This window comes from Balearica regulorum, chromosome 17 (assembly GCF_011004875.1).
Source record: "Balearica regulorum gibbericeps isolate bBalReg1 chromosome 17, bBalReg1.pri, whole genome shotgun sequence".
Taxonomy (NCBI): Eukaryota; Metazoa; Chordata; class Aves; order Gruiformes; family Gruidae; genus Balearica; species Balearica regulorum.
In genome coordinates, this window is record NC_046200.1 from 13,176,923 (window position 1) to 13,203,860 (window position 26,938).

The window sequence follows — 26,938 nt, forward strand, 5'->3', positions numbered from 1 at the left end:
AGCCATTTCAACCAAATTATTTGACGATAGGAAGTCCACATGCATTTTATGAAAGAAATCTAGGAAACATTACAGCAACAATGTAGCAGAGCTCAACAAGAGACCTTACAGGAAGGGAAGGTGATTTTTCTTTTAAAACCAGTTTCCCTTCATCACTAATACACTCCCTGGCACCAGAACATGTCTCCAAGTGGCTTGTCCAGCATTCAGGCACCAAAACGCTGGATCCGAGTGGTTTGCCAGCACTGTTTGCCACGACATGGGTGACAATGGATGCTGCCTGTCCAGTTCTCTCCACGTCTCCCAGTTGTACTTAGGCTGGTGACTACGTGCTGGTGTTGGACGTGCCTTTTGGTACCGTTTAGGAACTGACAGTGACTAGTGTCTTCATCCCCTCACCACTGTGAGTCATCAGTTTTACTCACTGTCCTTTGTCTCCTGAGCTGGGTGTCTGCAACTGCATGTAACTTCATGACCTGCTAATTTAGGTGCCATAAACACTTTTATCTCTACAGCCCTTCTCCTGATATTCCTTCAAGTGATCTACACCCAGACTTTGCTATTCATTCTCCGTGCAGACTCACATTAATAATTCTTTACACTTTTCTGCAGGAAGGAGATACGGCTACTGCACTCATACATTTAATACCAGAGAATCTTCCCCGCCAAAATGTGATGAAGGCTCCAGCCATGGGAGTAGCTTTGATCAGCCCCTCATCTGTCTGAGGTGCCAGAAGATCAAATTTGTGTGGCGCACGCCCGTAGGAGCCAGGCGTTGTCAGTTAAAGAAATCCTCCTTCCTGCACCCAGTTTGAAGGGTGCAGTGAAAGACTTTTGAACTTTTTGAACTCCCAAGCTGTGTTAGGCAGTTGAAGGTCAAAAGGCAGCAATTCCTGTGTGATTATTTGCTTTCCTAGATAATTTACAGGCAAGCAAAAAGCCACAAGATTTTTTTTTTTTTTTTGAAGATACTGAGGAGCCTGATGTTTTAAAAAGCTGAGATGCTTGCTGGCCCTACACACTAGTTAACTTCTTCTCTGCCTTGTTGGGGGACAAGGACGTACAATTTCTAGTCACAAAACTAGGTACAGACTGTGCCTGACATTTGGCTTGGTCCTGTGTGCTGTTAAACTTTGCCTTTCAGGATTATCATAGAAGCTGATGTTCATCTTGGAGACTTTTTTTTTTTTAATACTCTTTCTTTTTCTTACCTCTCCAGAAGACAACGGCATTGTGCTGGAGAAGGAGATCTCCAAGGAGGAAGTGGTTGGCATAATTGAGCTGTACAAGCGGAGTTCAGCTGCCGCTGAAACTGCTCAGCTGCAGAAGATGGTTTTGCAGATGGATAAATATGGGGTAAGAGGAAACACTTACTGCATGTTCTTGGCTTCAGGGGAGGGAGGCGTGCCGGGGCCACAAATGCCTTTTTGCTGTCTTAAGAGAGAAGTAGCATGTGTCTTTGTAGTGGTGAGAGCTGAGCTACCGGAGGGGCTCTGCAGCATTGGCACAAAGTTTTGCTGCTCTAGAACAGTAGCAGCTGAATTTCTGCTGCACTCTGAATAGACTTGACAAAGGCTCATTGCTATTGCCTACAAACTTCACTTAGTGTTGTCCTGGCCCAGTACTGACTGGAAAAAAGTATATTTATTTTTCTCTAAGGAAGCCTCTGTTTTGTAATTCTCCTGCCTCTCTCTCTGTGCCATTGTACACTTGGACAGTCCTGAAACATTATGCAGCAATGTGATGGTATTGATTCCAAACACCAGGCTTCCTTTCTCCATGGCACTGCTTACGTCTTCATTCTAAAACAGGATGGACAATTGGAAAAATGAGCTGACCTGGGTAACTGCTCTTGTCTCAGAACTGTTGTCTCATGCATCTGGGAAGAGCTTAAGTGGTTGTTTTAATAATAGCCATTATATTCTTGTATGACCACTACAAAGTGCAGGTGCTACAGTCTCTGAGGCGACCTTTGTTTGCTTTGGTTGGCTTGGTAGTTACAGGCTGAGCTCTTGTTCACACAGACAAAATTCACAATAGTGATGATGACACCGATCAGAAGCAGTTTTCAAGACAATAAACCAAAGGAGGGTGCTGTCCTCAGCCTTGCAATGGAGTACAGAATGACAATGCCAGACCTGAGGTTTCTTCTGCTTCTCAGTCCTGTTCATATAATTCATGTGGTCAGAGAATAATTCAGACTTCAGCTCTCTGCTTACAGGACTTAAGAAGTCCAGGCCCATGGAGTAAATGGTGTGCTGTAGACAAGTGGGACCCAAAATTGTTCCTAGATAAGATCTTATCTGGAAGCTTGGGTTTCAGCCTTGTTCCAGGCACTGATATTATGTTCATCTGACTAAATTAAGCACCACTGACAGACACATCCATCCGAGTTACAGCTCCCTCTGGAGTCTTCAGGGCTCTGCTCAGTGTGACTTACCTCAGCCTGCAGTAGGTGCCTGCAATGTTTAGGTGATGTGCACCCTAAAATGCCTTTTTCCCATGACAATAGAAGGAGCCCAGGGTAGCCCAAGCTCATCAGCGGATGATGGGTGCCTGCTGTTCCAGGCACTGATGCTGTGAGCTGCTCAGTGACTGATGAATGTCTTTATTTTTTTTTCTTTCCTCCTCTTTCCCTCAACTCTTTAGCAAATGTCAACACTGTTTCTGGGACGCAGATCGAGGACCAAGAGTGATTTAAGTATGAAGATGTATGAGGAGGAGATACAGGTATGTGGGCCTGAGTTGGAAATCTCAGCAAGTCTCTGTGGTGAGCAGAACATTGCCTACAATAACAGACCATCCTTTCAAACACGGGAGGCCTTCTTCCTCCAAGACCCAGGTAGCCACATGCTCTGTGAGAAGGGTGGGCAGTAGATGAAACGTACTTTAGATTGATCCCTTCTTGCACTCGGGGACTTTCTTAAACCACAGAGCACGTCAGAGCCTCCTCAGCGGGTTCAGTGCCCGGCTGTGCAGGTGTGTGTGAGCCGAGTCACAGGAACGGCATGCTCGGTGTGTGCAAAGACACTCCGGCTTGGCTGAGCTTACCTCAGCGAGGTGGACGTGTTTGCTGGGGCTACAAGCACACGCGTAGTGCGTTCCTGGCGCTTGGCTGCTGCACACTAATTGGTTCAGGCACTGGAATGTGATTGTGTTTGAGCTTGGGCGTGTCTGTCTGACACGGAAACCAAGTGTTCTCTTGGTTTTCCATCAGCATGGGAAACACTTAAATCAACAGCTTCTCTGGATTGTTTAGAGCATTCCAGCTAGTGCCCTTCGTGGTCAGGAGCTTTACGCTATGGATTTGGTCACTGTAGTGCCTGCCAGACATTCACCTCCAGGTTGAAGGTCATGGGCCAATGTAATGATTAGTACTGAAAGAATTAATTTCGTAACCATTTGAATCTGTCCTTGGTCCCTTGGGCTGCTAGCTTGGGCATGAGTCTTCAGTCCCCCTAACAAAAATAAACATGTTGTTTGCCATGGAGCTGGGTGGAAATCTGCAGAGCAGCTCCCTGCCTGTTTAGTTTGGTCTCTGATTCAGGGATGTAACATCCTGTAACACCCTGGGCTCTGCCCAGCCTTGCAAGCAACTCTGCAAATCCCAAACATCACGGGGACATCGATATTAGAGCCCTAGACGTTCAGGAGAGAGAGGGATGTTTCCTTGCCCAGGATTGTCAGTTCAGCCAACTGTGGCTGAGCCGTAGCTGGCTCTTCTTGCTTGGACCGTGGGTGGCGTGCTCTCGGTGCATCCATCGTGGCCACGCTGTGGTTATCCAGGTGGTTCCAGGAGGTTAGGCTATAGCCAGGACTTTGGAAAGAGCCCCTCTGTGCCCGAGCAAACGTGCCCTCACACGGCAGAGCGGCCGAAGGCTCTGCCCTTCAGGGGGCTGCTGGGGGGCTGCGAGGGCAGTGTGGGGCAGAGCCTGATCTCGCTGTGTTTGATCTGTTGCAGGAATGGTATGAGGAGCATTCCAGAAAAGAGGAATCTCAGACACCGTTGCAAGAGCCTGTATCTGCTTCCAACAGCTCTCTGAAGCCCCTGAGCCTCCGACAACGCTCCCAGACTGTCATTTAGGCCTAGCTAACGCAAGCCGCCTTCTATGCAATAACCTAGAGTATTACTTCACAGCGTATATATTGGGATGATGTATATAGATCTGTTCAGTGTACTGTTCGGCTTTAGGGTTTAAATCTCTTCCCCTAGGCAATGAATTGCTGAAAACCCAGAGGCCCAGGGGACTCTGTGTAAGGCTGCTACGCACAGATTGAGCACGATGCCCGTGCTCAGCACAGAGTGAACATCTCGGACAGAACAGAGCCCTTCTCCCTCTGAGCCGCTTCCCAGGCTCGAGTCTGCTGTTTATCTTACCACTAACAGACCTTGGGGAAAGGGATGTGTAATCCATTAACAGCAGGAAATGCTTAACATTAAAACTTTTGCCCTTTTTGAAGATCTCTTTTGCTTAAAGGGTACCGTTAACCTAGGAATAAAAGATCAGGGAGTGAGGTTTTGTTTCTTCTCCACCTTCCTTATGCAAAGAAAGGGACGGTGGTGTGAAATTTCAGCACTTTTGGAAGAGCAGTCTGCCTTTCCCCTCCTTTTTGGCACACCTAGATGCACTCCCTGTAGTAGATCCAGCTCTGATAATTGCATTAAGCTGTCGCCAAGCGTTTCTGTGGCAGCTGGAGACAGAACTGAGGGCCAGCATCTTGTCGTCTTACGACCACGGGTGGGACAGGAGCTTGGGGAGACAAACTCTGTCTCTGCTGTAGCTATGCAGTATCTGCATCGCTGCTGGTTAGTTCTGCCTGTGGCACTGCCCGGGACTGGGGTCGCCTCTGTAAACCCCAAAGCTCCTGTCTCTGCGCAGCGAGAGGGTGACGGTGGCTGCTGACCTCTGCCACTTGGCCACCTGCTCTCTAAACGGCAAACCTCTAGCTGGTCCTTAGCTCAGATAGATGACTAAGAGAAAGAAATGGAAGGGTTTGCAGCTCCAAGTGACTTATTTCTGCCTGGCTCTGGGTTAAGGAGAGCTTATGGGCATCAAACAGCACTGCTGGTTAGTCCTCAGCCAGGTCATTGCTTTGTTTATGCAGGTGAGCGAGTCCCAGCGCAGCAGTGTTGCTCCTCCCTCGCTCTGACCCTTGCAGAAATGTTCCTCAGGCTAGCAAATGCTGAGTCGGATCTTAGGAAGATCCACTGAAAAGCTTTACTGTTTCTCTGAATTTTGGATGCAGGAGGAATGTGGAAGATGACGATTCTTCTCATCCGTCTGCTTTTCTGCAGCTGGCAAGGAGGCTGCCAGATCTGGTCACTGAGGGATGGGAAGGAAGGGGAAAAGAGATCCCTTCCCAGCCCTGCCACATTTATTCTGTGACCACGTCAGGTTGCGTCATCACTTGTGTTTCATTGCCCGCAACGTGATGGGAACTTGCCTCTGTAAGTCCCCTTTTTTTGCCCGTCAGCACAGAAAGTGCTGAGGGCTGGAAGTATCTGTCGACTGGGAGGCTCCGCTCACCTCTTGCTGTTTGATCTTTTCTCAGGTTCAGACTAAGAGTAGAGCTTGCTGTGGAGAATTTCTCCCTTCCTCCAGGTGGATCAGGTGGTGGGAGATCTGTGTGCCCGTTCCCCTTGTCCCACACACCTTTTTTTTCCTTGGTAGCCTCACCGCGTGGCACCAGGACAGCGGGAGAGGACTGGTCCTACCTGGGCAGCTCAGGAGCATTTCCTGGGTGGATGAGACTTTCAAAAGTAGGCAAGACAGAGCTGCTTCTGAAAACCTCTCCCTTCAAAGCACGGTGGGAACATTTGGGCTGTGGGATGGAAAGAGTTGGGTGAGCAGCTTTCCGGGCAGCACGCACACCAGCGTCTGCTCTCAACCCTTGCCAAAATTCCCTGGGGGCCTCAGGGCAACTCTTTGTTTCCTTTCTGGGTACTGCAGGTATGAAACTACTTCTGAGCTGAACCGTGAAGGACCTTAAAGGGCTGTTTTCCAAACCATAAATTCGACCACAAATTAATGAGCAGTGCAGTTGTTGCTCTTGCAGTTGCTCTGCATGGAGTCGCAGCCTGGAGATTTATCCAGATTAGTCCTGGGGCTGGAGGAGATGTTGTTTATTCTAAGTTGTGGGCAGGATGAATGAGCATTGTGAAGGTTAGGGGGGAAAAAAATGCGGCTGTGTTGTAAACTCCGCGTTCCCCTACAGCCTGTTTCTCCTCACAGTGACTTTTTTTTGGGGGGTGTTTTCTGGGTGTGAAAGGTGCTACAGCTTTAAGCTATATTGAGGGGGGCACTAACCTGCTTCACATGCAATAACAGGGCGCTCGTGTCACAGAGACGGGAATGCTTGGACTGGGGTTCAGGGCTCGGGTGCTGCTGCCGTGGTTTCGTGCTGAGGTGTTGATCTGCCCCCAGGTACACACTGTATTAATTATTTTTGTAAAAGCAAGGAGGGTCGCAGAAGCTTACTTCTTCCATACGACTTTGGAAGGAAACAAAGTTTGAGTACGGGGCATCCCCTTCTATTTATCCTCCTCTCCCCCACCTGACACACAGAGTAATGACCGAGACAATCATTTTGTAGGGAGCAAGGGAGGAAGCGCTGCAGGATTTTGTATGCTGGCGTTTTGTTTATAAAATGATTTTATGGACACGTCTGTAAAATGTTCTCTGGATTTTTTTCAAGCACACTAATAAAAAGCATCCTCGGCTTTGTAAAGGCAGCGGCTTCCTTTCCTCCTTCCTGGGTTATTCCAGACACAGGGCTTGGCCGCAGCTGAAGCATTTCCACAGGTTCTGAAGAGGAGCGGTGCCCGCCCTCCTTCTCCAGTGGCAACTGCTTGCGTGGGCATATTTTGCGTGCGTGCCCTGCTGAGCTGCTCTGAATTCTTGTTCCTGGACACTGCAAAGCCCAGCTTCCCTTCTGCCCTCCCCCCTGCCACCTTTTTCCCTAAACGTTAAGGTAATGCTTTCAAACTTAGGATTTTTACAGCTGGTAAATGCACTGTTTAAGGATAGAAGGGTTTTTCTGACCCTGTACCTCTGTATTGGTACGTTGGCAGCGGTTTTGATTGCTTTAGCCCTGCTGCGTGTAAGAAGTGGGGGCGGTCTCCCCGGATAATTCCTGCAGCTGCTGGTAACTTGTGAGCAGGTTCAGGGCAGAGCCAGTAGCCGCAGGCACAGGGAGCGTTATTTTTTGTGAAAGCGCGGATCTGGTTAGAAAAAGGAGAAACGATCCAGGCCTAGGAGGCTGCGGGCTCCCCTAGAAGGGAGCAGGAACAAGTTTGGCAGTTGTGCTTCTTGCAAAACAGCTCCCCTCTCTTCCTGCAGAGCAGAAATAGGGTTGTCTGGCCGTAATGGCGGTTGCCCTGCAGACCCTGCGACGGGGAGCAGAAGCACCAGCCCCCCTCTCCGCTTCCCCTGGGACCGTGCGCTGCCCCACCGGTATCCCCATCCCGTGGGAGCCGATAATGCCCCGTGCCGGCGGCTCGCAGCCCGTGCCGTGACGCTGCAGTTAAATAAATGGCAAATAAACGGCCGAGTCAGGCGCATGTGACTGTTGTTGAGAAATCAACTGCTGGTGAACCTGGAGGAAACAGCTTCCCCGAGCTGCTGGGGAAAACCGCTCTGCGAGGCTGAGGGTGTCAGCCCCCCCCGGCCCCTCTGCTGCTGCTGGCTCAGCTGCGGCTGTTCCCTGTCCCCCTCCAAAGGCACCGTGCCGGGTCAGGGTTGTGTCACGCTACGCACAGAGCAGGAGAAAACACCTTCCCAACAAACAACACAAGTCAAGGTTGAGTTTTTTATTGCAATTTTTTTTTTTTTTTTTTTTTTTTTTTTTACAGTGCCTAAACCTAGTCTTGCTGGAGGCTAACAGTGTGGAAACCTCCAAGTCCTTTCCTACAGCTCTATCCAGCCGAGGAGGAGGAAAAAAGTAGGATCTGAAACTCAAGTTGAAAAACATAGCTTAAAAAAGCAGGGGAAACCAGCCTCCCTTGGTTTGTTGGTTTGGTTTTTTTCATCCAGCTTTGCTTGCATTAAAACCAAGCGCTGCCCTGGAGCTTTGTCTCACCTTAAACCTGTCCCGCTTGGCCTCAGCTGCTATTTCAAACCCGCAGCGCGAACACGTCACGTCCTTTGCAATGACAAACTTGTGCTCACACCTTCAGAGAGTTACCCCTGCAGCACGCCTGCCCTAGCCCTGTCCCAGAACAGCCAGGATGAAGACAGGAAGGGGGAAGTAAAGTGGCTGAAGAGGTAAAACCTCTCCTGATGTGACCCTGGGCTGGAGCTGCCCTCTCCTCTGCCCCTGCCACCGGGACCGGAGGAAGCCAAGGTCTTAACCTCACTCCTGCTCAGAGCCACCTCGAGTTAAATAAGATTAAACAGAGCGGGGAGAGGACGTAACTAATGACTAACAGCTCCTTTTCCTTTCCCGAAGCACAAACAACCCACCCCCCTTCGGAAAGCGAAGGCCGAGGGCTGGGCTGGCACGTGATGCCTCCAGCATGTGGTGGCACAGCATGGTTGGGGTCGAGGTGTCCTTGTCCCCCTGGCAGGGACAGGGAGAGGGGGCAGCGGGGCCCCGATCCGGCGGGGAGGCAGAGCGAGAGCCAGGGCTGGATGTGCATCTCCTGCCGGCGGTGGGGCCGGTCAGATGGCGGAGAGACGGATCACCCTGAACTCGGTCAGCAGGGCCACGCAGAGGAAGGCCAGGTAGTAGAGGATGAGGCAGACGCCGTACGCCTTGCCCAGCTGGAAGCACTGCGCTGGCACCGACACGAAGGAGAAGACCAAGCTCAGCCCCAAGGCCCCGGCGAGGATCCAGACGAGGAGGCTGTCGGGCTCCAGCTGCCGGAGAGACGGGGAGCGATGCGGGGTGAGGCCGGGGTCCTGCTGCCGACCCGAGCCGTGCCACCGCGCTGCTGCGGCCTTACCTTCACCACCAGCTGGCTGCTGGTCATCTGCAGCAGGCAGCCGAGTCCCACGCCAACCAGGATGTCTGGGGCGCGTTCAGGATGGACAGACAGCGCAGGGGACCTCGGGGGAGCGACAGAGCCGGCCATGTCCCTCCCGCCCCGGGGAGGGGGGACAGCACTGGCCCTCCTCCTCCTCCCTGCCTGCGCCCCGTGGCTGTGGGCTAGCCCAGAGCGTTGTCCATCTGTGGCGAATACAGCCTGGAGCGCTTGGGGAGGAGAAGCTTCAGCCTGGTCTGGGGACCACACAAAGCCTCCCGGAGGGTGGCACAGCCTCTTCCTCCCCTTTGGCAGATCCCAAATCTGCCAGGCTCCAGCCCAAGCCCCCACCCCGCTGGGGGTGGGACAGCAGTGGGGACGGGGGCAGGGGGATGCTGGCTCCATCCCCGCAGCTCCTGCGGGTCACAAATACCACGCCAGTCCCCCCCACGCCGTGCGGGCACTGGGGAGGTTGCCGGTATCCCAGGGATGCTGGGATGGATCCTGCCCGGCTCCTTCCCAGGGGTTCCCCAGGAGCAGGGGCTCTCCCTGGGCTGCAGGAGGGAAACTGAGGCAGCCCCTGCCCCAAGTACCACCACCTCCCCCCGGCACCCAAAGGATACTGAAGATGATGCCCCCGAAGCAGGCGGAGAAGGCCATGCGGGGATAGCCCTGCCGTGCCATGGTGAGGTCAGAGAAGGTGTCTGCAGAGGGAAAAGGGGAGACCTTGGAGGATGCCAGGAGGAGGGGTGCACCCGGGGCGGCACTGGGGCGCAGCAGAGCCCTCACCGCCGATGCTGTTGCCCCAGGCCAGCAGTGTCAAGCCCAGCACCGTGTTGCTCAGCTGGAAGATGATGCCGAGGGTCCGGAGGATGTTCACCAGCTCCGTGGCCGCGGCGTTGATCCACATGGCACTGGCCAAAAACCCAAGGAAGGCAAATACCTGCCGGGCAGAGGGGTAAGCTGGTCCCTGGGTGGGTCCCACAGGACCCTGCACACCTCCAGCCAGCCATGTCCCTCCTGGGGACGCTGGGGACCAGGAAGGAGGACTTGGCCTCTGCTCTGCCCCCAGGACCCTCAGCCCAGGCTGCAGAGGGCTGGACTGGTCCCCGGTGGGCGTTCAGGGCTGGGGGGGCACCTTACACAGTGGTACTTGGGTGGCTCCTCGTTGCTTGTGGTGAGGAAGGTGATGAGGGCCAGGACAGAGCCGACCAGTGTGACCAGTGCCCAGACTGGGAAGATGCCCTGGATCTGGTACAGCCCGTCTGCACATGGTGGAGAGAGGGGGCCATCAGAGCGGCCCCGCAGGCACCACGTGGGCTGGGGCAGGACACCACCAGGCTCGTGCTATGAGGTAAAGCCCTGTCCCTAAAGCCACCTCTACCCAAAGCCCTCACGGGGCTGCTCCCCTCTGTGCCTGAGTTTCCCCAGGCAGGCCAGGCCTGCCTCATTTTTCCCCCAGCACCTGGATGCTGGGGGGGCCCATAACCCCCATCCCTGGGGGGAAGACGGAGCCCTCCAGCTGCAAACCAACCCCCCCAGCTTGGCTCTTTACTGGTCCATCCTCCCCTCCCCAGATGGGGTGCCAGCTCCAAAAGGCTCCTGTGGTCCCCAGGGCTTTGGTGGCCATCTCGGTCCCGTCCCCTCCTGGGTGCCCAGGGCTCTTACAGGCGCCAGATTTCAGGGTGAGGACGCAGAGCAGGGGGCTGGTGAGGATGTGCAGGCAGTTGAGGGGTCTCTTCCAGTTCAGGTCATCCTTGTCGGGGTCCACGACGGGAACGGTGAGCAGCAGCACCAGCTCCACAGGCACCTGGGAGGAGCAGCCATGAGCAGGGAGGGGGGACCCCCAAGACAGGACACCCCGGTAGGTGCCCCATGACCCTTGTGTCACCGTCCCCATTGCAAAGCCCAGGGGTGACGCAGCCCCAGGGGCCAGCAGGAAGGGGGACGCCCCGTGTGGGGGCTCCTCTGGCTCGTGCCCCCCCCACCTCACCTTGAAGACCTTGAAGAGCCGCCAGTACCAGGGCTTCCTCCTCCACTTGCGGTAGTCCAAGGGGCTGAGGGCAGCGGTGAGGATGCGCAGGGAGGTCTCCTGGGAGGGCAGCAGGGGCTGGTACTCCTCGCCTGTGAGGGGCCACGGTGGCTGAGCAGAGTGGGGGGCTCCCCAGCTTCCCCCAAGCCCCCCAGCCCTTCCAGCACAGGGCTGCGATCGCCTGCATGGGGGTAGCACCCAGGCACAGCCACCCCGTAGGCTCGGTCACACCCACAGCAGCCTGGGGGTCCCTGGGACCCCCGATCACCCCCCAGGACAGAGCAGAGCCAGCCCCGAGCCCACCGGGAATGACGTACCGTAGTCCCCGCTGTTTGTGCCTGACGACTCCTGCTCTTCAGCATCCGTCGGCATCTCTGGGGGGCGGCGGGGGGAGAGAGAAGGGCGGCGGTGGAGGGAGACCCCGGCACACTGGGGGTCCCGGCGGCAGAGCCGGGCAGCCCTTACCTGGCTCCCAGGTTCCGGGGGGGGCCAGCCCTTCCCCCCGCTGCCGCCGGTGAATCCAGGTGCAGAGCACCACGGTGAAGACGTAGAAGACATACAGCCCCAGGTAACCTGGGATGGGGGGAGCGGTTGGGGGTTACAGCACCCCAGGCTGCTCCCACCCACCCCCCCCCCCCCCCCAGCCCCCCGAAGTGCTCACCCAGAGCCTCTCCCAGCGTGATCCTGCCGAAGTAGAGGATCATGAAGGTGAGAAAGACGGCCACCATGTAGAAGATGACATCCCTGAGGAAGGGCCTGGAGGCGGCCGTGAAGGGCTTGACCAGGGCGATGCCTCCGGCCACCACCGTGGTCACGAACACGCCGGCGCCTGCGAACGCGATGGGTCCCTCTCAGGGGGGAACATCCCACAGCCCCACAATGCCCCCCGAGCCGTCACCCCCCCTGAGCTGGCAGCCCCCACTGGGGGTCTCCTTACCAAAGACGGCCCCGATGGCCAGCCCTGCCGTCCGCGGGTCAGAGAAGGCCACCACGGCGCTGAAGACATCTGGTGCCCCATTGCCAAAGGCCAGGAAGGTGACACCATGGAGAGGGGGTGTCAAGGAAAAGACCTGGTGGCCTTCTCCCCGCAGGGACATGGGGCACCTGCCCGCCCCGGCCACCACAGGACTCCCTCCCGGTGCCGGCACACCACCACTCGCCCCACCACCTGCTCCGGCTCCCGCTCCAAATCGGTTTCCCCTGGTAGGGTACCGAGGGTTTGCAGAAGTGGCCCCCATCATGCCACCTCCCCCCGTCCCATCCCTGCATCCCCCCTCCTCAGCCGAGGTCCCCCGCACCCAGAAGGATACTGCCACGTTGTGAGACAGCTTCAGGTTGGTGGAGATGGCCGATAAGTTGGGGCAGAAGCTGGAAGGGCAGAGCAGGAGGTGGAGAGGGGTGACGGGGCTGCTCCGGGACCACGGGGCTCCCCCCTCACCCCAGGGACCGTCGCCTCCTCTGCGGGGCTACTCACAACTTCTCTGCCGTCACACCGAGGATGATGAACAGGTACAGGAGCCAGAGAGCCTGCGGGGTCAGGGATGGCAGAGAGAGGGGTCGGTGGGGTCCCCACCCTGCGCCCCCGAAGCCGAGCATCCCCCAGCAACGCCACCCCCGCTCCCATCCTTACATAGAGGGTGACGGCCAGGGGGAGCAGCCGGGGGGGGAAGACGCAGAAGACCCCTTCGAGGTAGTCGAGGAAGCCGCCGTCCAGCCGGCAGTCAGGGTTGCTCCGGATGAAGCGGCACCACTCGGAGCTGTTGTGCTTCCGCACCTCCCAGCACTGCGGGCAGAGCATGGGGTGCTCGGCCAGGCACCCCAAGTCCCATCCCCACCCCCCCCCCGCCCCGAGCACCCACCACCCTCCAGCGAGGGCTGCCATCGGGCACCCCGTGGGTGACGCTGGGTCGCTTCCAGTAGCTCACTGCCATCCCTGCCTCAGTTTCCCCATCTGTGCTACACGTGCGTGGGTCAAAGGCTGTGCCAGAGCCAGCGGGGCGGGGGGGGCAACCCTTGTCCCCATCCCGGTCCCCTGCCGCCCCCCACCCAACCCCAGCCGTGGGAAGGCACCGGCCTGGTGAGCGGGGAACCGAGAGGAGAAAACCAGCAGCGGAGGAAATCCCGGTGAGACCCCAGCTGCGATCGCTGGGCTGGGGGCAGCGGGGCCGGGCCGGGCCCCCTCATCCCTCCCACCGCCCCCAAACCCCACCGCAGCCCCCCACTCACGTCCAGGCCCCGGCCGTGGCTCAGAACATCTCCCCCGGGGGGCACCGTGCGCCCCAGGTCCAGCGGCAGCGGGGTCCCGGCTGGCTGCGCCCCGCTCTCCTCCGCCAGCACCCCGGCCAGGCTGAGCGCCCCGGCCGGCCCCATGGCACCCTGCCCCATGGCACCCTGCCCCACGGCACCCTGCCCCACGGCGGGGGGGGGGGGGGGGTGTGTGTCAGCCCCGGGGGGGCACCCACCGCTAACAGCGGCCCCCGGGGAGGGGGAACGGGGGCAGGTCCCGGGCCCCCATCCCGCAGCTCCCCCGGCAGGGCGGAGGAAGGAGAATTAAAAATAAATATTTAAAAGTAAAAATAATAATAAAGATAAAGGTGAAAGGCACAGCGACAGGCGGTCAGGCTGAAAAACACGCTCCCACGCCACGTCCTCGCCGCGGGCGGGGGGGGAAGCTCAGCCCCGGGGCCGCTCCGCTCCGAGCGCCTGCGGAGCAAAGGGGGGGGGGGGGGGCAGCGCGGGCACCCCACGCAGGACCAGGGGACACGCGGGGCACCCCCAAGCCAGGAAGGAGACAGGGAGACCCCGATGCGGGTGGGGATGGGGATCCCGGGGTGTGGGGGGGGTGTCCTGGGGGGGGGTGTCCTGGGGCGGGGGATGCTCGGGGGATGCTGGGGGTACCCGGGGGACCCCACCCGCCCCGCGGACCCACCGTGGCTGCGCGGCCCCGCTGTTGTGCGCGGGCAGCTGATCCCCCCCCGCCCCCCCCGCCTCTTAAAGGGGCCGCCACCCTCCGCTCTTAAAGGGACAGCGCCACTCTTTTACACGGGGCTGGCAGGGGGGCTGCCGCGGGGCGGGGGGACTTGTCTCTGCCCCGTCCCCGCTGTCTGCCCCGTCCCTCCACATCCCGGCACCCACGGACACCCACCCTGGGTGCTGCACCCACCTAGCCCCTGTTTGGGGTAACCGTCTGAGACCGAGCGAGCTCATCACAGGTGTGTCCTAGGACGTGCCTCGTTTGCCAGCACGGAGCACCGGGGCTGTGCTGCACGGAGCTGCACGGAGCTGCACAGCCCCCCCGTGCCGGTGGTCCCGCGACCCCGCAGAGGGGCCTTTTGCTGCTGCTCGTGTCCCTCTCCGCACCGAGCCATCGCACGGCCGGTGTACCCTGCTCCAGGACACCCGGCCGCCCCCAGCCCCGGCCACCCCTGCCCCACGCAAGCCCCCGTGCCGGGTTTTCGGGGGGTGGAGGTGACTGTCAGCGCGGCCCTAAGAGCCGTACAGGATTGAAGGGTCCGTTTCCCGCCCTGGCCGGTTTCTCCTCGAAGTCGCACGCTGTGCTTCCCTCCGGGCGCCCACAGAGAGGGGAGAGGAAGCAAAGCAAAGGCCCAAAGCCAGCACCCAGCTCAGAGGGTCTCCGACAGGAGCCCAGGTGCCAGCCTGGCACCCAAAGGCCAGTGACACCCACTGGGTGCAAGCCCTGGCCCTGCCTGGGGCGTGGGGCAGAGCCCCCAGGGACAGAGCTGCTTTCTGCTCAGCTGGGTTTCCTGGGTTTAGGCCAAATGTTGATGCTTGCCGCGTGGCTCGGGGTCCCTGCCCACGCAGGCGGGGGGGCACGCCGCGCCCCCGCTTTGGTTTGCGTGCCCACGTCTCGGTGCGTGGCCGGGTCCGGGTGGCCGGCGCGGTCTCGTACAGCACCGAGCGTTGGAGCACTGGGCAGCGCTGGAACTGGGAGCGGATGGGAGCTGGTGGGGCGTGCTGGGCCATGCCACGTGCCCGTGCATCGGGGTGCTGCCCTGCCCAGAATAGCTCAGCCGTGTGCCACCTTTTCCGGCTCCGTGGCTGATCCAATAAAGGGCATTACCGGTCCCTACCCGCTGGGCACGGGGATGCGCCCCGGCATGGGGCCCCAGCAGCACCCCCACCCCGGTGGGTCCCGGCCCCCGAGCCCCCCCCAGGGCTCGCTGGGCGTCCCGGGTCACCGTGGGCTCCGGAGCTTTGGGGTAAAGCTCCGTCCCCCCGCAGTGCTACCTGGCGCTCTGCCGTGGCGTGGCATGAGTGTGTTGGGCCTCAGGCAGGCGGCTGCGGGGGTGCTCAGAGTAAAACCAAGCCGAGGGGGCTATACAGGGCCAGGCGATGGGGGCTTTGTGCATCCCGTGGTGTTTTCACCACCACGGGTGGGGGGCTCTGAGCCCTCTGCCCCTGTCCCGCCGGGACACCCCGCACCTCAGGGGACTTTGCCCGCCGGAGGAGCGGGGAGGGCGGTAAACAGGCGCCGGCAGGGATTGCACAAGGCCGGGGCTGCGGCGGCGCCAGGGCCCGTGGGCCGGGCACCAACACCTCGCGTGTCACCCCCGGCCCGAAACCCCCGTGGGGTCCAGCCCCCCCCCGCTGTCAGGCTCTCACAGAGCCGCTCCCCGTGGGCCGCACCGGCTTGGGGTTGGCCCCCACGGGGGACAGGCCGAGGGCCGGGTTCCCCACGGCGAAGGGGCCGCCCACGCGTGCTCCCCGATGGTGGGGCACGGCCGGGGCTGGGGGGGGGGGGGCGGCGTGAACCTGCGCGCATCTCGCGTGGGCGCGGGGCTGGGGGGCTGGGTGCACTGGGGGGGGGGCAAGGGGGGAAGATGAGGGCATGGGAGGGGCCTGGATATGTGCGTGGGGGTTGAGTGGGCGGTTAGAACGGGGGGGTGGGGGGACGAGGGGGTGTCCGTGCAGCGGGCTGCGGGGGCCCCCCCAAATCCCCGCCCCGGGCCCCGCCTTTGGCCCCGCCCCGGGCCCCGCCGCCGCCGCCGCCGTCCCCGCCATGGCGGCCCTGCTGGGGGCCGTGCTGGGGGCCGTGCTGGGGACCCTGCTGGCCGCCACCCTGCCCGGGGCAGCCCCCGCCGCCGCCCCGCCGCCCCGCAACGTCTCCGTGCTGCTGGAGCCCGGCTCGGCACGGCTCCGCGTCCTGCCCGGCCGTCACTCCGCCGCCGTCGCCTGGGCCAGCCTTGACGACCGTATCCCCAGCGTCGGGTAGGGCCGGGCCGGGCCGGGCCGGGGGCTCACACGGAGCCGAGCGGGGATGGGGCGGCGGGGGTGGGGTGGGGTGCCTCGTCCCACCGGTGTCCGTGTCCCACCCGTGTCCCCCCAGCTGGGCTTTCCTGGAGGTGACCACCAATGCCTCGTACAACGACAGCCTGCAGGCCTACGCCGCTGGGCTCGCCGAGGCCGCCGTCTCCGAGCAGGTAAGGGGCGACCCTTCGAAAACCGGGGTCCCACGGGGCGTGACGCGGTCCCTCCCGTGTCCCCCGAGTGACCCCGCCGCCGTGTCCCCCAGCTGATGTACATGCACTGGATGAACACCATGGTGGGCTACTGCGGCCCCTTCAAGTACGAGAGCGAGTACTGCGAGAAGCTGCGGAGCTACCTGGAGGCCAACCTGGGCTGGATGGAGGAGCAGATGGGGAAGGGGGAGGACCCCGAGTACTGGCACCAGGTGAGGATGGGGTACCCCCACCCAGCGTGAACCCCCTACACCCCCCTGGGCTAATTGGGGCTTTAATCAAGAGGAGAGGCAGGGCAGCGAGGGGTGCCCGGGGTCCCGGCCGGGCTCCAGGCGGGATGGTGGGGACGTGGCCACCGTGGATCCTCCTCCCCTGGGCGAGCAGAAATGACTCGTGACTTTCCCCCCGCCGCAGCCTCACGTGCCGCTGTTGGGGTGCGCAGGGGGTGGCTCAGCACCCTCCCTCCCCCAGCCACCGGTGCTGAGTCACGGCCCTGCTGACAGCAGCGCTTCCCCCTGCGCCTCCTCCTGCCTCTGCAGCAGTGCCAGGACCCACCCGACCTGCTGCGTCCCTGGGGGGAAGCGTGGGGAGCCCGTAACCCCAAAACCCCTTGGCCCTCCTCCCCGCAGGAGCCGGGTGCCAGCTCTGTCCCCTGTTCCCGCAGGTGCGCCTGGCCCTGCTGCAGCTGAAGGGGCTGGAGGACAGCTACAACGGGCGCCTGGACTTCCCCCGGGGCAGGGTCACTCTGGCGCCCTTCGGGTTCCTGTAAGCTCCTTCTCAGAGGGTTGGGGTGCTGCTGGGGGGGGGCGTGGGGACGATTCCTGGCTGTCCAGGGACACCCAATTCTGCTCGCAGTCCCCCTCACCCACCTTCTCTTGTCCTCAGCTGCTGGGCAGGATGGAGCCAAGGCAGGTTCTCCTCCTCCCCAGCACCGTGGGCTGGGTGGTGGGTTCCCCCCAGGCCCGCTGCAGCCCCCTGCCTCAGTTTCCCCAATGCTGTGCTCACCCTTCCCGCCCCGCTCAGGCTGCCAGGGTGCTGCTGGCACTGGTGCCTGCACCGGGGTGGGATGGAGAAACACGCTCTGGCCTGGACAGACGGACAGAGCTCTGAGCCAGCTCAGCTCCTCGGCAGCTCAGTCCCCTGCCTGATACCCCGTGTCTCGCTTCCCCCCAGCTTGCTGCAGTTGGGGGGTGACCTAGAGGACCTGGAGTCTGCCCTGAACCGCTCCTCCCCGCGCCGTGTCCTGGGCTCAGGCTCCTGCTCTGCCCTCCTCAAGCTGCTGCCGGATCATCGGGATCTCCTGGTCGCCCACGACACCTGGACCTCCTACCAGTCCATGCTGCGCATCATGAAGAAGTACACGCTGCCCTTCCGTGCCTCGGCCGGCGGTGCGTGGGCTGGGCTGGGGGGGGGCTGCACCTGACACCCCCGCTCTGATGCTCCCCTGCTTTTGCATCCCCCCCTCCAGGCAATTCTCAGATCCCCGGCAGCGTCCAGGTGTTTTCCTCCTACCCCGGCACCATCTTCTCCGGAGATGACTTCTACATCCTCAGCAGCGGGTTGGTGAGTGGGGTCTGCTCCTTGGGGACCCCTCCCCGGCCCCGCCGCCCTCCCCATCGCTCCCCTCCCCGCAGGTGGCGTTGGAAACCACCATCGGGAACAACAACCCGGAGCGGTGGAAGTACCTGGACCCGCGGGGCAGCGTCCTGGAGTGGCTGAGGAACATCGTGGCCAACCGCCTGGCCCGCAGCGGTCCTGAGTGGGCCGCCGTCTTCCGGCGGTTCAACAGCGGCACGTGAGGAGGGCGGGATGGGGCACGGGAAGGTGGGATCGGGCGGAGGGATGCTCCCTCCGGCAGCAGGGATGTCCCCAGGGAGAGGCTGGCTGCCGGAGGGATGCTTTCCCCGTTCTGTGCCAGGTACAACAACCAGTGGATGGTGGTGGACTACAACGTCTTCACGCCGGGGAAGGCGAGCCCAGCGCAGGGCGTGCTGACCGTGCTGGAGCAGATCCCGTGAGTGCCCCCGTTCCTCCCCGAGTGCCGGCTCCTGCGCTGAGCCACGGCCGAACTGTTTCCGTTTGGGAAAGCCCTGAGGGTCCCATCCGCCCCGGCCCAATGGGTGGGAGTTGGGGGGGGGGGGGCGCAAGTGCAGGCAGCTGCCTGTGCTGCCGGCCTGCGGCTGAAGGCTCTCTAGGGATGTGCGTCTGCAGGGGATGGGCGCCTGGCACCCCGGGCTAGGGTGGGAACCCAGCGGCAGGGACCCCCACCGTGGCTTCCCCCTTCCCAGCACGTGTCCCCGCTCGATTTCTGCTCTCACCGATGCTCTTTTCCCCGGCACAGGGGCTTGGTGGTGGTGGCCGATCGGACGGAGCTGCTGTACCAACAGGGCTACTGGGCCAGCTACAACCTGCCGTGAGCTCCCGCCGGCCTCATCCCACCCCACCGATGCCCCACGCAGGGGGGGCGGCCGACGCTGGCCTTGCCCCCTGCCGTTGGGTGCTGACTTGCTGGGTTCACCCCCCCACCCCAGGTACTTCGAGGAGATCTTCAATGCCAGCGGGATCCCGGAGCTGGTGAAGAAGTACGGCGACTGGTTCACCTACGACAAGAACCCGCGCGCCCAGATCTTCCGCCGGAACCAGACGCTGGTCCGTGACCTGGACTCCATGGTCCGCCTGATGAGGTGGGTCCTGGGGACCCCCCAAACCTGGGTGTCCCCCACACCCTCCGGAGGGATTTGCAACCTTTGGGGGTGATTTTTTCATCCTTACAGGTTTATGAATTTCACCATGACTCTCTCTTGGCCGCTTTGCAGGTCCAACAACTACCTGCGGGACCCGCTGTCGCGCTGCAGGGGCTGCGACCCCCCCCAGAACGCGGAGAACGCCATCTCCGCCCGCTCCGACCTCAACCCCCCCAACGGCACCTACCCCTTCCCCGCCCTGCGCCAGCGCTGCCACGGCGGCACAGACATGAAGGTGGGGGAGCTGGGGCGGCCCCGGGGGGGGCTGCGGGAGCTGGAGGTCCCCTCTTTGGGGTGCACCCCGCTCCGACAACTCCCCCCGGGCTGCCTGTGTTGACTTGCACCCCTGGTTTTTTCTCTCCCCGCTCCCTCCCCGGCACCAGGTGACCTCCTCGGGCATGGCCCCCACCTTCGGGCTGGTGGCCGCCAGCGGTCCCGCCTGGGACGACGTGCCCCCCTTCCGCTGGAGCGCGTCCCCCTGCAGCACCCTGCTGCACATGGGCCACCCCGACCTCTGGACCTTCCCCCCCATCAAGGTCCGCTGGGACTGAGCGGGCGCTGCCGGGCCGAACCCGTCCGTCCATCCGTGGGCGTCTGTCCCGCGTGGGGGGGGACGGACCCCTTCTGCGGGGGGGTGTAAAGTTACCGGCTGTCCCCTATCCCCAGGGGACTGGCTTTGGGGGCAGGGGGGGGTCCCCTGTACCCCCCGGCTCTTTCTGCTTCTGCCTCTCGCTGCCGCACCCCCGCGGTGCCGGTTTGGCTGCACAAGGGGCCCGGCCCCGGGACGTTTCTCTGAGCGCTGACACCCGGTTTTGGGGGGGCTCTTCCCAAAAAAAAAGGGGGGGTCCTGGGAGGCTGGGGCTCGCCCGTGGGGCAGAGAGGAGGGGAGTGACCTGGTTTGGCTGTGACAAATAAAGCAGCCTGCGTGCAGCGGTGGTGGTGGCTACGCTTTGCGCTCTGCCGAGATTCTCTGGTGTCTTATATAAGGGTTGGGCTCACGCAGCACTCTTCTCCCCTGGAATTAATGGGGTGCTCCCTGCTTCTTCGCTGTGGGAGGGTGTGCTGCCAGCCAGGCCGGGCTCTTTTGGGGTGCAGGCTGTTGAAGTTTCTTTGCTGCCGCATCAGGCTGGGTACCCGGTGTGGGGCAGCGCTGCTGAAACGGGGCAGCCCGGGGTGTGGGCTGGAGGGGGGCGGGGGGGTCCCACCACTCGCTCCCCAAAACAGGGTGACCATCCTCGTCCCTTTTGTCTTCCCCTCCTCTGCCACCTGTGTGCCCCCCCCTCAGCCCCGAAACCCCCGTTGCAAAATCCTCTTACCGCAGCTCCCTTGATCCGCTCCGCCTCGTTAGGAATAACGAGGTCATTACTGAGGGATTAATGAGCTGGCGCTCGGCAGCGCTTTGAAGGTGCCAGGTTCCCACCAGGGCTGGGGGGCCGCTGGGGCCCCTGCAGCTCCCCGGGGGCTGCACAGGGCCTGGTTGCAGCAGGTCTGGGCTGTTGGGGTGCCGGCACCCCAAAAACTGGGATGGGTGCCCTGGAGAGGGCAGGGTGTCCAAAACCTGGGGGGTGGGGGGGTTGCAGGTAAGGTGGGGGGGTGGCAGTGTGTCCCCTGGTGTCCCCATGGTGCGGGGGCTCCCGGGGCAGGGGGTGCTGCTTGGGGCGGGGGTCTGTGCCTCAGTTTCCCTGGGTGGGAGGAGGTCACTGCCACCGAGCGATGCGGCAGTGAGGAGGGATGGGCGCATCGGTGCCGAGGACGGGGCACGCTGGAAATGCAGCGGTGGCTGCGTTGCTGCTTCCCTCCCTTTTTTAATTTTCTTAAAAGTAGAAAACCAGCCAGAAGTGGTTAAACACCGCCGCAGCTGCAGCGGCCCCTGGCTCAGGCCGTGTCACCCAGGGACCCTGGCCAGGGGACGTGACCCCCTGACAGCCTGGCATCGCCTTCCCGGGGCAGGGATGGAGCCAAAGGGGGGATGGGGAAGGGGGTACGGGGGGGAAGGGACCCTCGAGCACCTCAGGGCTGAGCTGCAACGTGGTGTCCTCGCCAGGGGGGTCCCCAGCCTCCTCCCTGTGAGTGAGGGGGGACACTCCTTGCCCCTTTTCCCTAGTGTCTGTCCCCAGGGCCCATCACTGACCCGTCCCCAGGGAAGCACTTGCAGCCCCTCTGCCCGCTGTGGGACGGGGGGGGTCCATCCATGGGTCCCCAGGGGAGCTGGAGCTTGTGTGCCTCCCCCTGACTTGGTGCCCCCGTTCAAGAAATCCTCATCATCCCCCACATTTCCAGTCCGTGACGTCCCAAAAGCGGTGTGGCTCAGTGCAGAGCACCTGTTGTCTCTGCAGGCAGCGCTGTGCCTCTGTGCTGACCCTGCCTGTGCTGTGTGCTGTTCACTCTGAAGCCTAATGATGGTGTCAGCACCAGGTAGGTTAGTTAATTCCTTGCCACGAAAGGCCAGTTCCATCGGGGACGGGGCTGCCCTGGAGCCCACTCCCCGCTCGGTGCCTGTCACCAAGGGTGCTCTCAGGGGGGCTTTGCAGCACCGTTCGGGTCAGGGGGCGGAAATCCTGTATTCCAGGGTCTACTTCACTGCTGTCCACCTGGCAGTGGGGCAGAGCTGGAAGGAGTTGGAGGGGTCCCCAGTGCACCCCATTTGGCTGTGTCGTGCATGTGCCAGCTTGTGTGCAGTGGCCCCCCCCTTGGGACCCCCATGGAGCCACCAGGCAGGACGGGACTAACCTTGTGCCAAAGCGGCCTCTGCTTTCAGGTGCCTCTGGCTGGAGGGATAAGAAATCCTCTGTGGGCAAGGAGCGGAGCCAGGGTCGGACCTTCCTCCAGATCCCACCCTCCTCCTCCTCCTTGCCCGCTGGGGACAGAGCCAGCCCCTCTGTGCAAAGGTAGGGCACGGGCTGGGGGGACCCTTACCCTGAGGGGGGTGTCAGTAGTGCTGGGGTGACAAGAAGGGGTCCCAGGCTGTCCTGAAGGAACGGAGCAGGGGGCTCTGCCTGCTTTGCCTGGGGACCCCTGGGTGCTGCTGGAGCTCAGGCCTTGGCCGGGCTCTGGCTGGGTCCCTCCGGGCAGCCCCACCGCCAAGGGATGCTCACGGGGCACCTGCGCAAGCTGTGCGGGGACCGAGCCCCCCACCCAGACCCCTCCTGCCTGCGGGGTGCCCGGCTTGGCCAGCCGGGAACTGAGGGGGGGCTCGTCCCGGGGACTGAGCCCCACTGGGGACGTACGGCTCGGAGGGGGGCTCGGGGCTGCCGCAGGGTGGGGGGGCTTGGCAGGGCAGGCCTAGGGGTGCGATGGCTGGTTTGGAAGCAATGGGGGTGTCTCGGCTGCCCGCCAGGGATCTGGGGCGGGCAGGCTGCCCTCGCTACACCGGGGGTCCGGGTCAAGTGGGCAAAGTCATCAGATCCGGGGCGCATCTCTGGCTGGACCCCAGAACAGCCGGTGCTTGTGCCCGGCTGGCGGGGGCAAACCCTTAGGGACCCCCAAAGCCATTTGGGAGCTGCCTCTCCGCATCCCTGCGCACACACAGGCCGCTGGGATTTGGCTGCCCTGGCTGTCCCCGCTCGGGGCACCGGCAGCGTGCCCGGGACGTGGCTGGGTGCTTTCGGCACGGCTCCAGCCCTGCGGTCGGGCGGAAAAACCCGGCCGGGGCGCAGCGAGGCTGGCTGCCTGCCTGGCGCTGGGCAAAGAGCCGGGACAGGGCAGGGTTTAACCCCTGGACACGGGGACTTTTGCCGCCAGCACAGCCCCTCTGACGTCGCCTGTCCCTCCGACGTCACCTGTCCCTCCTCCGTCCTCCAAACTCCGCTACGGCTGCAGGCGAGGAGCTGGGGACACGCAGCGAGACCCCGCGGGACACCGGGTAATCCCCACCGTGGGGTGGCCCTGGCTCGGCTAGGGGACAGGATGGGGGGGGGGCACTGGGGGACACCGGGGACACCAGGGACTCGGGGACCGGGAAGATGGAGGATGGGGTGACCCAGCTCGTCTTGGGGCCATGGCAGGGAGGGCCCGTTGCTGCGCCCCAGGGCTCGGTGCTGCTGCATCCCAGAGCCAGGAGGGGACACTGGGGGACAGCCCCGTCCCTCTGGAGGGGCCCCTGCACCCTGTACCGAGCCTGGGATGGGCAGCAGGGCCACGGGAAAAGACCCCGTGGGGGGCAGCCGGTGTGTCCCCCTCCTCTCCCTGGCAGAGCGTCCATCACCGGGGCCATGGCAGCGCAGCCCTGCAGGGGCGAGAAGCCTTTCCACATCATCTCGCCCGTCCTGGAGAGCCTGCCCCTCTCCAAGGTGGCGGGCACCAAGGTCTACATGAAGCTGGAGAACGTCCAGCCCACGGGCTCCTTCAAGATCCGGGGCATCGGCCACCACTGCCAGGAGGTGAGCGCCGGCACGGCATGGGCCTTTACGGGGGGCACGGTGGGGGGGGACACGCAGCCATCCCCATCCCTCCTTCCCTCCTGCCTTTCAGGCTGCCAAGGAGGGCTGCCGCCACTTCATTTGCTCCTCAGGTAATTGGGGCCAAGCTGGGGCGGGGGGGGAGTGGGGGAATGCTCATGAGTAACGTGGGGGGTGCAGGTGGGGTCGAGCCCTGCCTGACCCCCGCTTTCTGCAGGGGGGAACGCGGGTCTGGCGGCGGCGTACGCGGCCAAGAAGCTGGGGCTGCCGATCACCGTCGTGGTCCCCAGCACCACTGGCCCCGTCACCGTGCACAAGCTGGAGGAGCTGGGGGCGGAGGTGGAGGTGTCCGGCCAGGTACCCCTGCAGCAGCCCCCTAAAACTGGGGTGGGGGGGGGGGGATCAGAAGGGGCTGCTCTGCGATACCGGGGATGCACATGGCAAACCCCATCCTGAAACATCCCCCTCCTGCATCACCTGCATCCCGGCATCGCAGCAGGGTCACCCTGGGGACCCCCCACCTCAGCCCAGTGCCCTGCGTGGGTTTCTGGTGTCCCCTAGCCCCACGGTGGCGATGGACCCATCTCTGGGGCGCAAGGGCTGGATGTGGCCCCGCTGAGCCCCCCCCATTGCCCCCCCCAGGTGTGGGATGAAGCCAACAGGAGAGCCCTGGAGCTGGCGGAGACCGAGGGCTGGGTCAGCATCCACCCCTTCGACCACCCCCTGGTGTGGTGAGTGCTGCCAGGGCTCAGCTCCTGCCCCCCCATCCCCGTCCCTAGGTCCGGGCTGGCTTGGGGTGCCCCTGGGCTGCATCCTTTGCCCCCCCTCAACCCCGCAGGCAGGGTCATGCCAGCCTGGTCCGGGAGCTGAAGGACTCGCTGGAGACCAAACCAGACGCCATCCTGCTGGCGGTGGGCGGCGGGGGGCTGCTGGCGGGCGTCGTGGCCGGCCTGCACCAGGTGGGCTGGCAGGACATCCCCATCATCGCTGCAGAGACCTGGGGAGCTCACAGCTTCCACGCGGCGCTGACGGCCGGCCGGCTCGTCTCCCTGCCAGACATCACCAGGTGAGCCGGGCTTTGCTGGAGTGGCCATACCTGCAACGAGTCGGCAGGTCTCAGCCCAGCTCGCTGAAGGGTCCCGGGACCACCCTGACCGCCTTCCTCCCCTCCTGTCCCAGCGTGGCCAAGTGCCTGGGAGCCAAGACGGTGGCGGCGCGGGCGCTGGAGTGTGCCCAGGAGTGCCAGGTCATCTCCCAGGTGGTGGAGGACTCGGAGGCCGTGCGAGCCGTGGAGCAGTTCCTGGGTGAGCAGGGGCCAGCTGGGCATGGCAGGGGTGACGGGGACACCGCCGGGTCTTGGGACTGGCCTGGGCCACGCCGGAGTCAGGGTGCTGGGGGGACCCTGGCTCTGCGGGGGTGGCTCAGGGCGCTCCCCCACTCCCGTCCCTGCAGACGACGAGAGGATGCTGGTGCAGCCGGCGTGCGGGGCCGCCCTGGCCCTGCTCTACATGGGGCGGCTGCAGCGGCTGCAGCGTGAGGGGCGGCTGCGGACCCCGCTCGCCTCCGTGGTGGTGGTGGTGTGCGGGGGTAGCAGCATCCAGGTGGCCCAGCTGCGGGCCCTGAAGAGCCAGCTGGGGCTGGAGCCATGCCCCCCCTGAGGAGGGGGACGTGACACAGCCACCCCGGCACCCTCTGCTTGCTTTCCTTCCAAAATAACTGAAATAAAGCCCCGCTGCCCGGGGGACGCGGGGCCGGGCTCCTCCTGCAGCCTCTGCCCCAGCACACAGCATCCATGTAGGGATGGGGAAACTGAGGCACGCGGGGCGCACGAAACCCGGGCTCACGCTGCAGGCAGGGACGGAGCCGGGACCCTGCCTGTGCGATGGCGGGGCTGGGGTACGCGCACATCCTGCTCTGCCCCTCGGACGCGCCAGCCATCCTCCTCCACGTCCCCCAAGCCTCCGTCCCCCTTCCCCTCCTCCCCTGCTGCTCCCCAGGCTGTCTGGACTGCAGCTCCCCGCCTCAATTAGCAAGCGCTCCCTCTCTGACTAATTACTTTGCTACTGTCTTTATGCATTATTATTCTAATGATTATTAATTATTACAATCTTCTCCCATTCCTGCCGCGCTGTCTGCGGTCAGAAGAGAACAACACGCGCAGAGCCGCTGGTTACAGTGATTTATTGGCGGAGCTCCCTGGCCACGTTTAACACCCGTGGGCTCCGAGGTGCCCTGACACACGTGTGTGTGTGTGTGTGTCCCATCCCAGAGCCCCTGTGATCCCCCTTTTTCCCTCATCCCCCTGTTTTTCCCATTCGCCCCTTTCCTCCCAGCTTCCCTGCTCTCCCCCATTCCCACTCTCTAGTGCTTTTAGCTATCGCACCTCTCGGGGGCTTTTCTGTCCCCCCAAAGACACTTCCCTCTCCTTGCTCCTGTCCCCAGCAATGTGGGGTCTTGCTCCCGCTGGGGCTCCCCGACCCCCGCTGCTCCCCGGTTCCCCCGCTGAGCCCGTGCCCCAGGCGTCACCCGGTGATGTCGGGCAGGGAGACAAGCCCTTTCCCGCCCCAAAACCCTTCTCAGCCTCCTCCTTCGGAGCAGCGGGGGCTCAGCCCCAGGACCAGCTCAGCACCCGGATCCCGGCATCCCTCAGGACCCCTTTTCCCTGCCCAGGCGCCTGCCCCGGGACCCGGCTGCCAACCCCGCAGAAACAGCCTCCCCCCCTTCAGCCCTTTTCCTCTCTCCCCCAATACGTATTGTCCCACCGGCCAGGCCAGACCCCCCCAGATGTTTCTTGGAGGCCAAACCCCCATAAATCAAAACTCTGCCACTCCATCGTGGGCAATATCTTATGTAAAAAGGTGTTTCCAGGGAGCACCGAAGGCTGGAGAATCCTATTACGAGGCACACTATTAATTATAAGGAGTCAGCCCAGCCTACTCCAGCCATTTTTTATCCCAGGTCCAAAACCTGATTACTTTCCACCTTCTGCAGACCTTCCCTTTCCAAAAAAAAAAAAAAAAAAAAAAGGAAAAAAGGAAGGGGGGAAAAAAAAAAAAAAAAAGCAGCATTGATGTTTGCCCAGCTGCTTTTGAAGAGAAGTTTGTTTCCAGGGCTGATGCTGCTCTGCTCTCTCCCGGGGGCCGCCGGGAGCTGGCCGTGCTGTTCCCCCGGCACAGCCCCACGGGGTTTATTGCTGGTGGTGACAAGGGCACGAGCATGGGGCTTGGGGGGGCTCCCCTGAGCACCCCAACAGGGAGCTCTGCACCCTCCTTGCTTTGGCAGGGGAGCGCTCGGGCTTTGGGTGCTAGCTGGGGGGGGGAATT

The 26,938-nt window shown here is 62.2% G+C and overlaps 4 protein-coding genes across 16 annotated transcripts in view; 3 read left to right on the plus strand and 1 right to left on the minus strand.

Annotated features, from left to right (window-relative positions):
- TPCN1 (two pore segment channel 1) overlaps positions 1–6,729 on the plus strand; it is a 48,545-nt gene extending 41,816 nt beyond the window's left edge. For all 7 annotated transcript variants that reach the window (XM_075769817.1, XM_075769816.1, XM_075769821.1 and 4 more), the window contains 3 exons: positions 1,220–1,356; positions 2,650–2,730; positions 3,962–6,729. In XM_075769817.1, the coding sequence (XP_075625932.1) occupies positions 1,220–1,356; positions 2,650–2,730; positions 3,962–4,084 (341 nt within the window). In that variant the 3' untranslated portion in view covers positions 4,085–6,729. The remainder of the gene's footprint in view (positions 1–1,219; positions 1,357–2,649; positions 2,731–3,961) is intronic.
- Positions 6,730–7,798: 1,069 nt separating this feature from the next.
- On the minus strand, positions 7,799–13,544 carry SLC8B1 (solute carrier family 8 member B1). Of its 2 annotated transcripts, none has more exons than XM_075769829.1 (15): positions 13,221–13,544; positions 12,625–12,777; positions 12,469–12,521; positions 12,304–12,362; positions 11,932–12,036; positions 11,656–11,823; positions 11,460–11,567; positions 11,312–11,368; positions 10,956–11,086; positions 10,631–10,772; positions 10,106–10,227; positions 9,752–9,905; positions 9,586–9,666; positions 8,945–9,009; positions 7,799–8,858 (listed from the first exon to the last, which is right to left on the minus strand). In XM_075769829.1, exons 1-15 carry the CDS (start codon positions 13,377–13,379, stop codon positions 8,661–8,663), a joined length of 1,755 nt encoding a protein of 584 aa, XP_075625944.1. In that variant the 5' UTR covers positions 13,380–13,544; the 3' UTR covers positions 7,799–8,660. The 2 variants fall into 2 exon arrangements, with proteins under 2 accessions (XP_075625944.1, XP_075625943.1); XM_075769828.1 differs by having other exon boundaries at positions 11,932–12,029; positions 12,297–12,362; positions 13,221–13,406.
- Positions 13,545–15,997: 2,453 nt separating this feature from the next.
- On the plus strand, positions 15,998–20,148 carry PLBD2 (phospholipase B domain containing 2). Its single transcript, XM_075769830.1, has 12 exons — positions 15,998–16,223; positions 16,342–16,435; positions 16,528–16,686; positions 17,139–17,239; positions 17,648–17,862; positions 17,943–18,037; positions 18,109–18,269; positions 18,393–18,488; positions 18,816–18,887; positions 19,006–19,158; positions 19,291–19,453; positions 19,602–20,148. Exons 1-12 carry the CDS (start codon positions 16,015–16,017, stop codon positions 19,767–19,769), a joined length of 1,686 nt encoding a protein of 561 aa, XP_075625945.1. The 5' UTR covers positions 15,998–16,014; the 3' UTR covers positions 19,770–20,148.
- A 2,810-nt stretch (positions 20,149–22,958) lies between these two features.
- Positions 22,959–25,397, plus strand: SDSL (serine dehydratase like). Of its 6 annotated transcripts, none has more exons than XM_075769614.1 (8): positions 22,959–23,080; positions 23,411–23,597; positions 23,689–23,728; positions 23,833–23,972; positions 24,258–24,346; positions 24,454–24,681; positions 24,795–24,919; positions 25,003–25,397. In XM_075769614.1, the coding sequence occupies exons 2-8, from the start codon at positions 23,430–23,432 to the stop codon at positions 25,236–25,238; spliced, it is 1,026 nt and encodes a 341-aa protein (XP_075625729.1). In that variant the 5' UTR covers positions 22,959–23,080; positions 23,411–23,429; the 3' UTR covers positions 25,239–25,397. The 6 variants fall into 6 exon arrangements, with proteins under 6 accessions (XP_075625729.1, XP_075625730.1, XP_075625731.1 ...); XM_075769615.1 differs by having other exon boundaries at positions 25,068–25,397; XM_075769616.1 differs by having other exon boundaries at positions 22,961–23,080; positions 23,223–23,597.
- The last annotated feature ends 1,541 nt before the right edge of the window (positions 25,398–26,938 follow it).

Coding starts and splice junctions, on each gene's coding strand:
- SLC8B1 (XM_075769829.1), bottom strand. CDS start 13,379: ATGGGGCAGGGTGCCATGGGGCCGGCCGGGGCGCTCAGCCTGGCCGGG. Junction 12,363..12,468: donor GGTGTGACGGCAGAGAAGTT/GTGAGTAGCCCC, acceptor CTGCCCTTCCAG/CTTCTGCCCCAACTTATCGG. Junction 11,824..11,931: donor GGCCATCGGGGCCGTCTTTG/GTAAGGAGACCC, acceptor TCGCGTTCGCAG/GCGCCGGCGTGTTCGTGACC.
- PLBD2 (XM_075769830.1), top strand. CDS start 16,015: ATGGCGGCCCTGCTGGGGGCCGTGCTGGGGGCCGTGCTGGGGACCCTG. Junction 17,240..17,647: donor CTGGCGCCCTTCGGGTTCCT/GTAAGCTCCTTC, acceptor GCTTCCCCCCAG/CTTGCTGCAGTTGGGGGGTG. Junction 18,888..19,005: donor TGGGCCAGCTACAACCTGCC/GTGAGCTCCCGC, acceptor CCCCCACCCCAG/GTACTTCGAGGAGATCTTCA.
- SDSL (XM_075769612.1), top strand. CDS start 23,181: ATGGAGGATGGGGTGACCCAGCTCGTCTTGGGGCCATGGCAGGGAGGG. Junction 23,598..23,688: donor TCGGCCACCACTGCCAGGAG/GTGAGCGCCGGC, acceptor CCTGCCTTTCAG/GCTGCCAAGGAGGGCTGCCG. Junction 24,682..24,794: donor TCCCTGCCAGACATCACCAG/GTGAGCCGGGCT, acceptor CTCCTGTCCCAG/CGTGGCCAAGTGCCTGGGAG.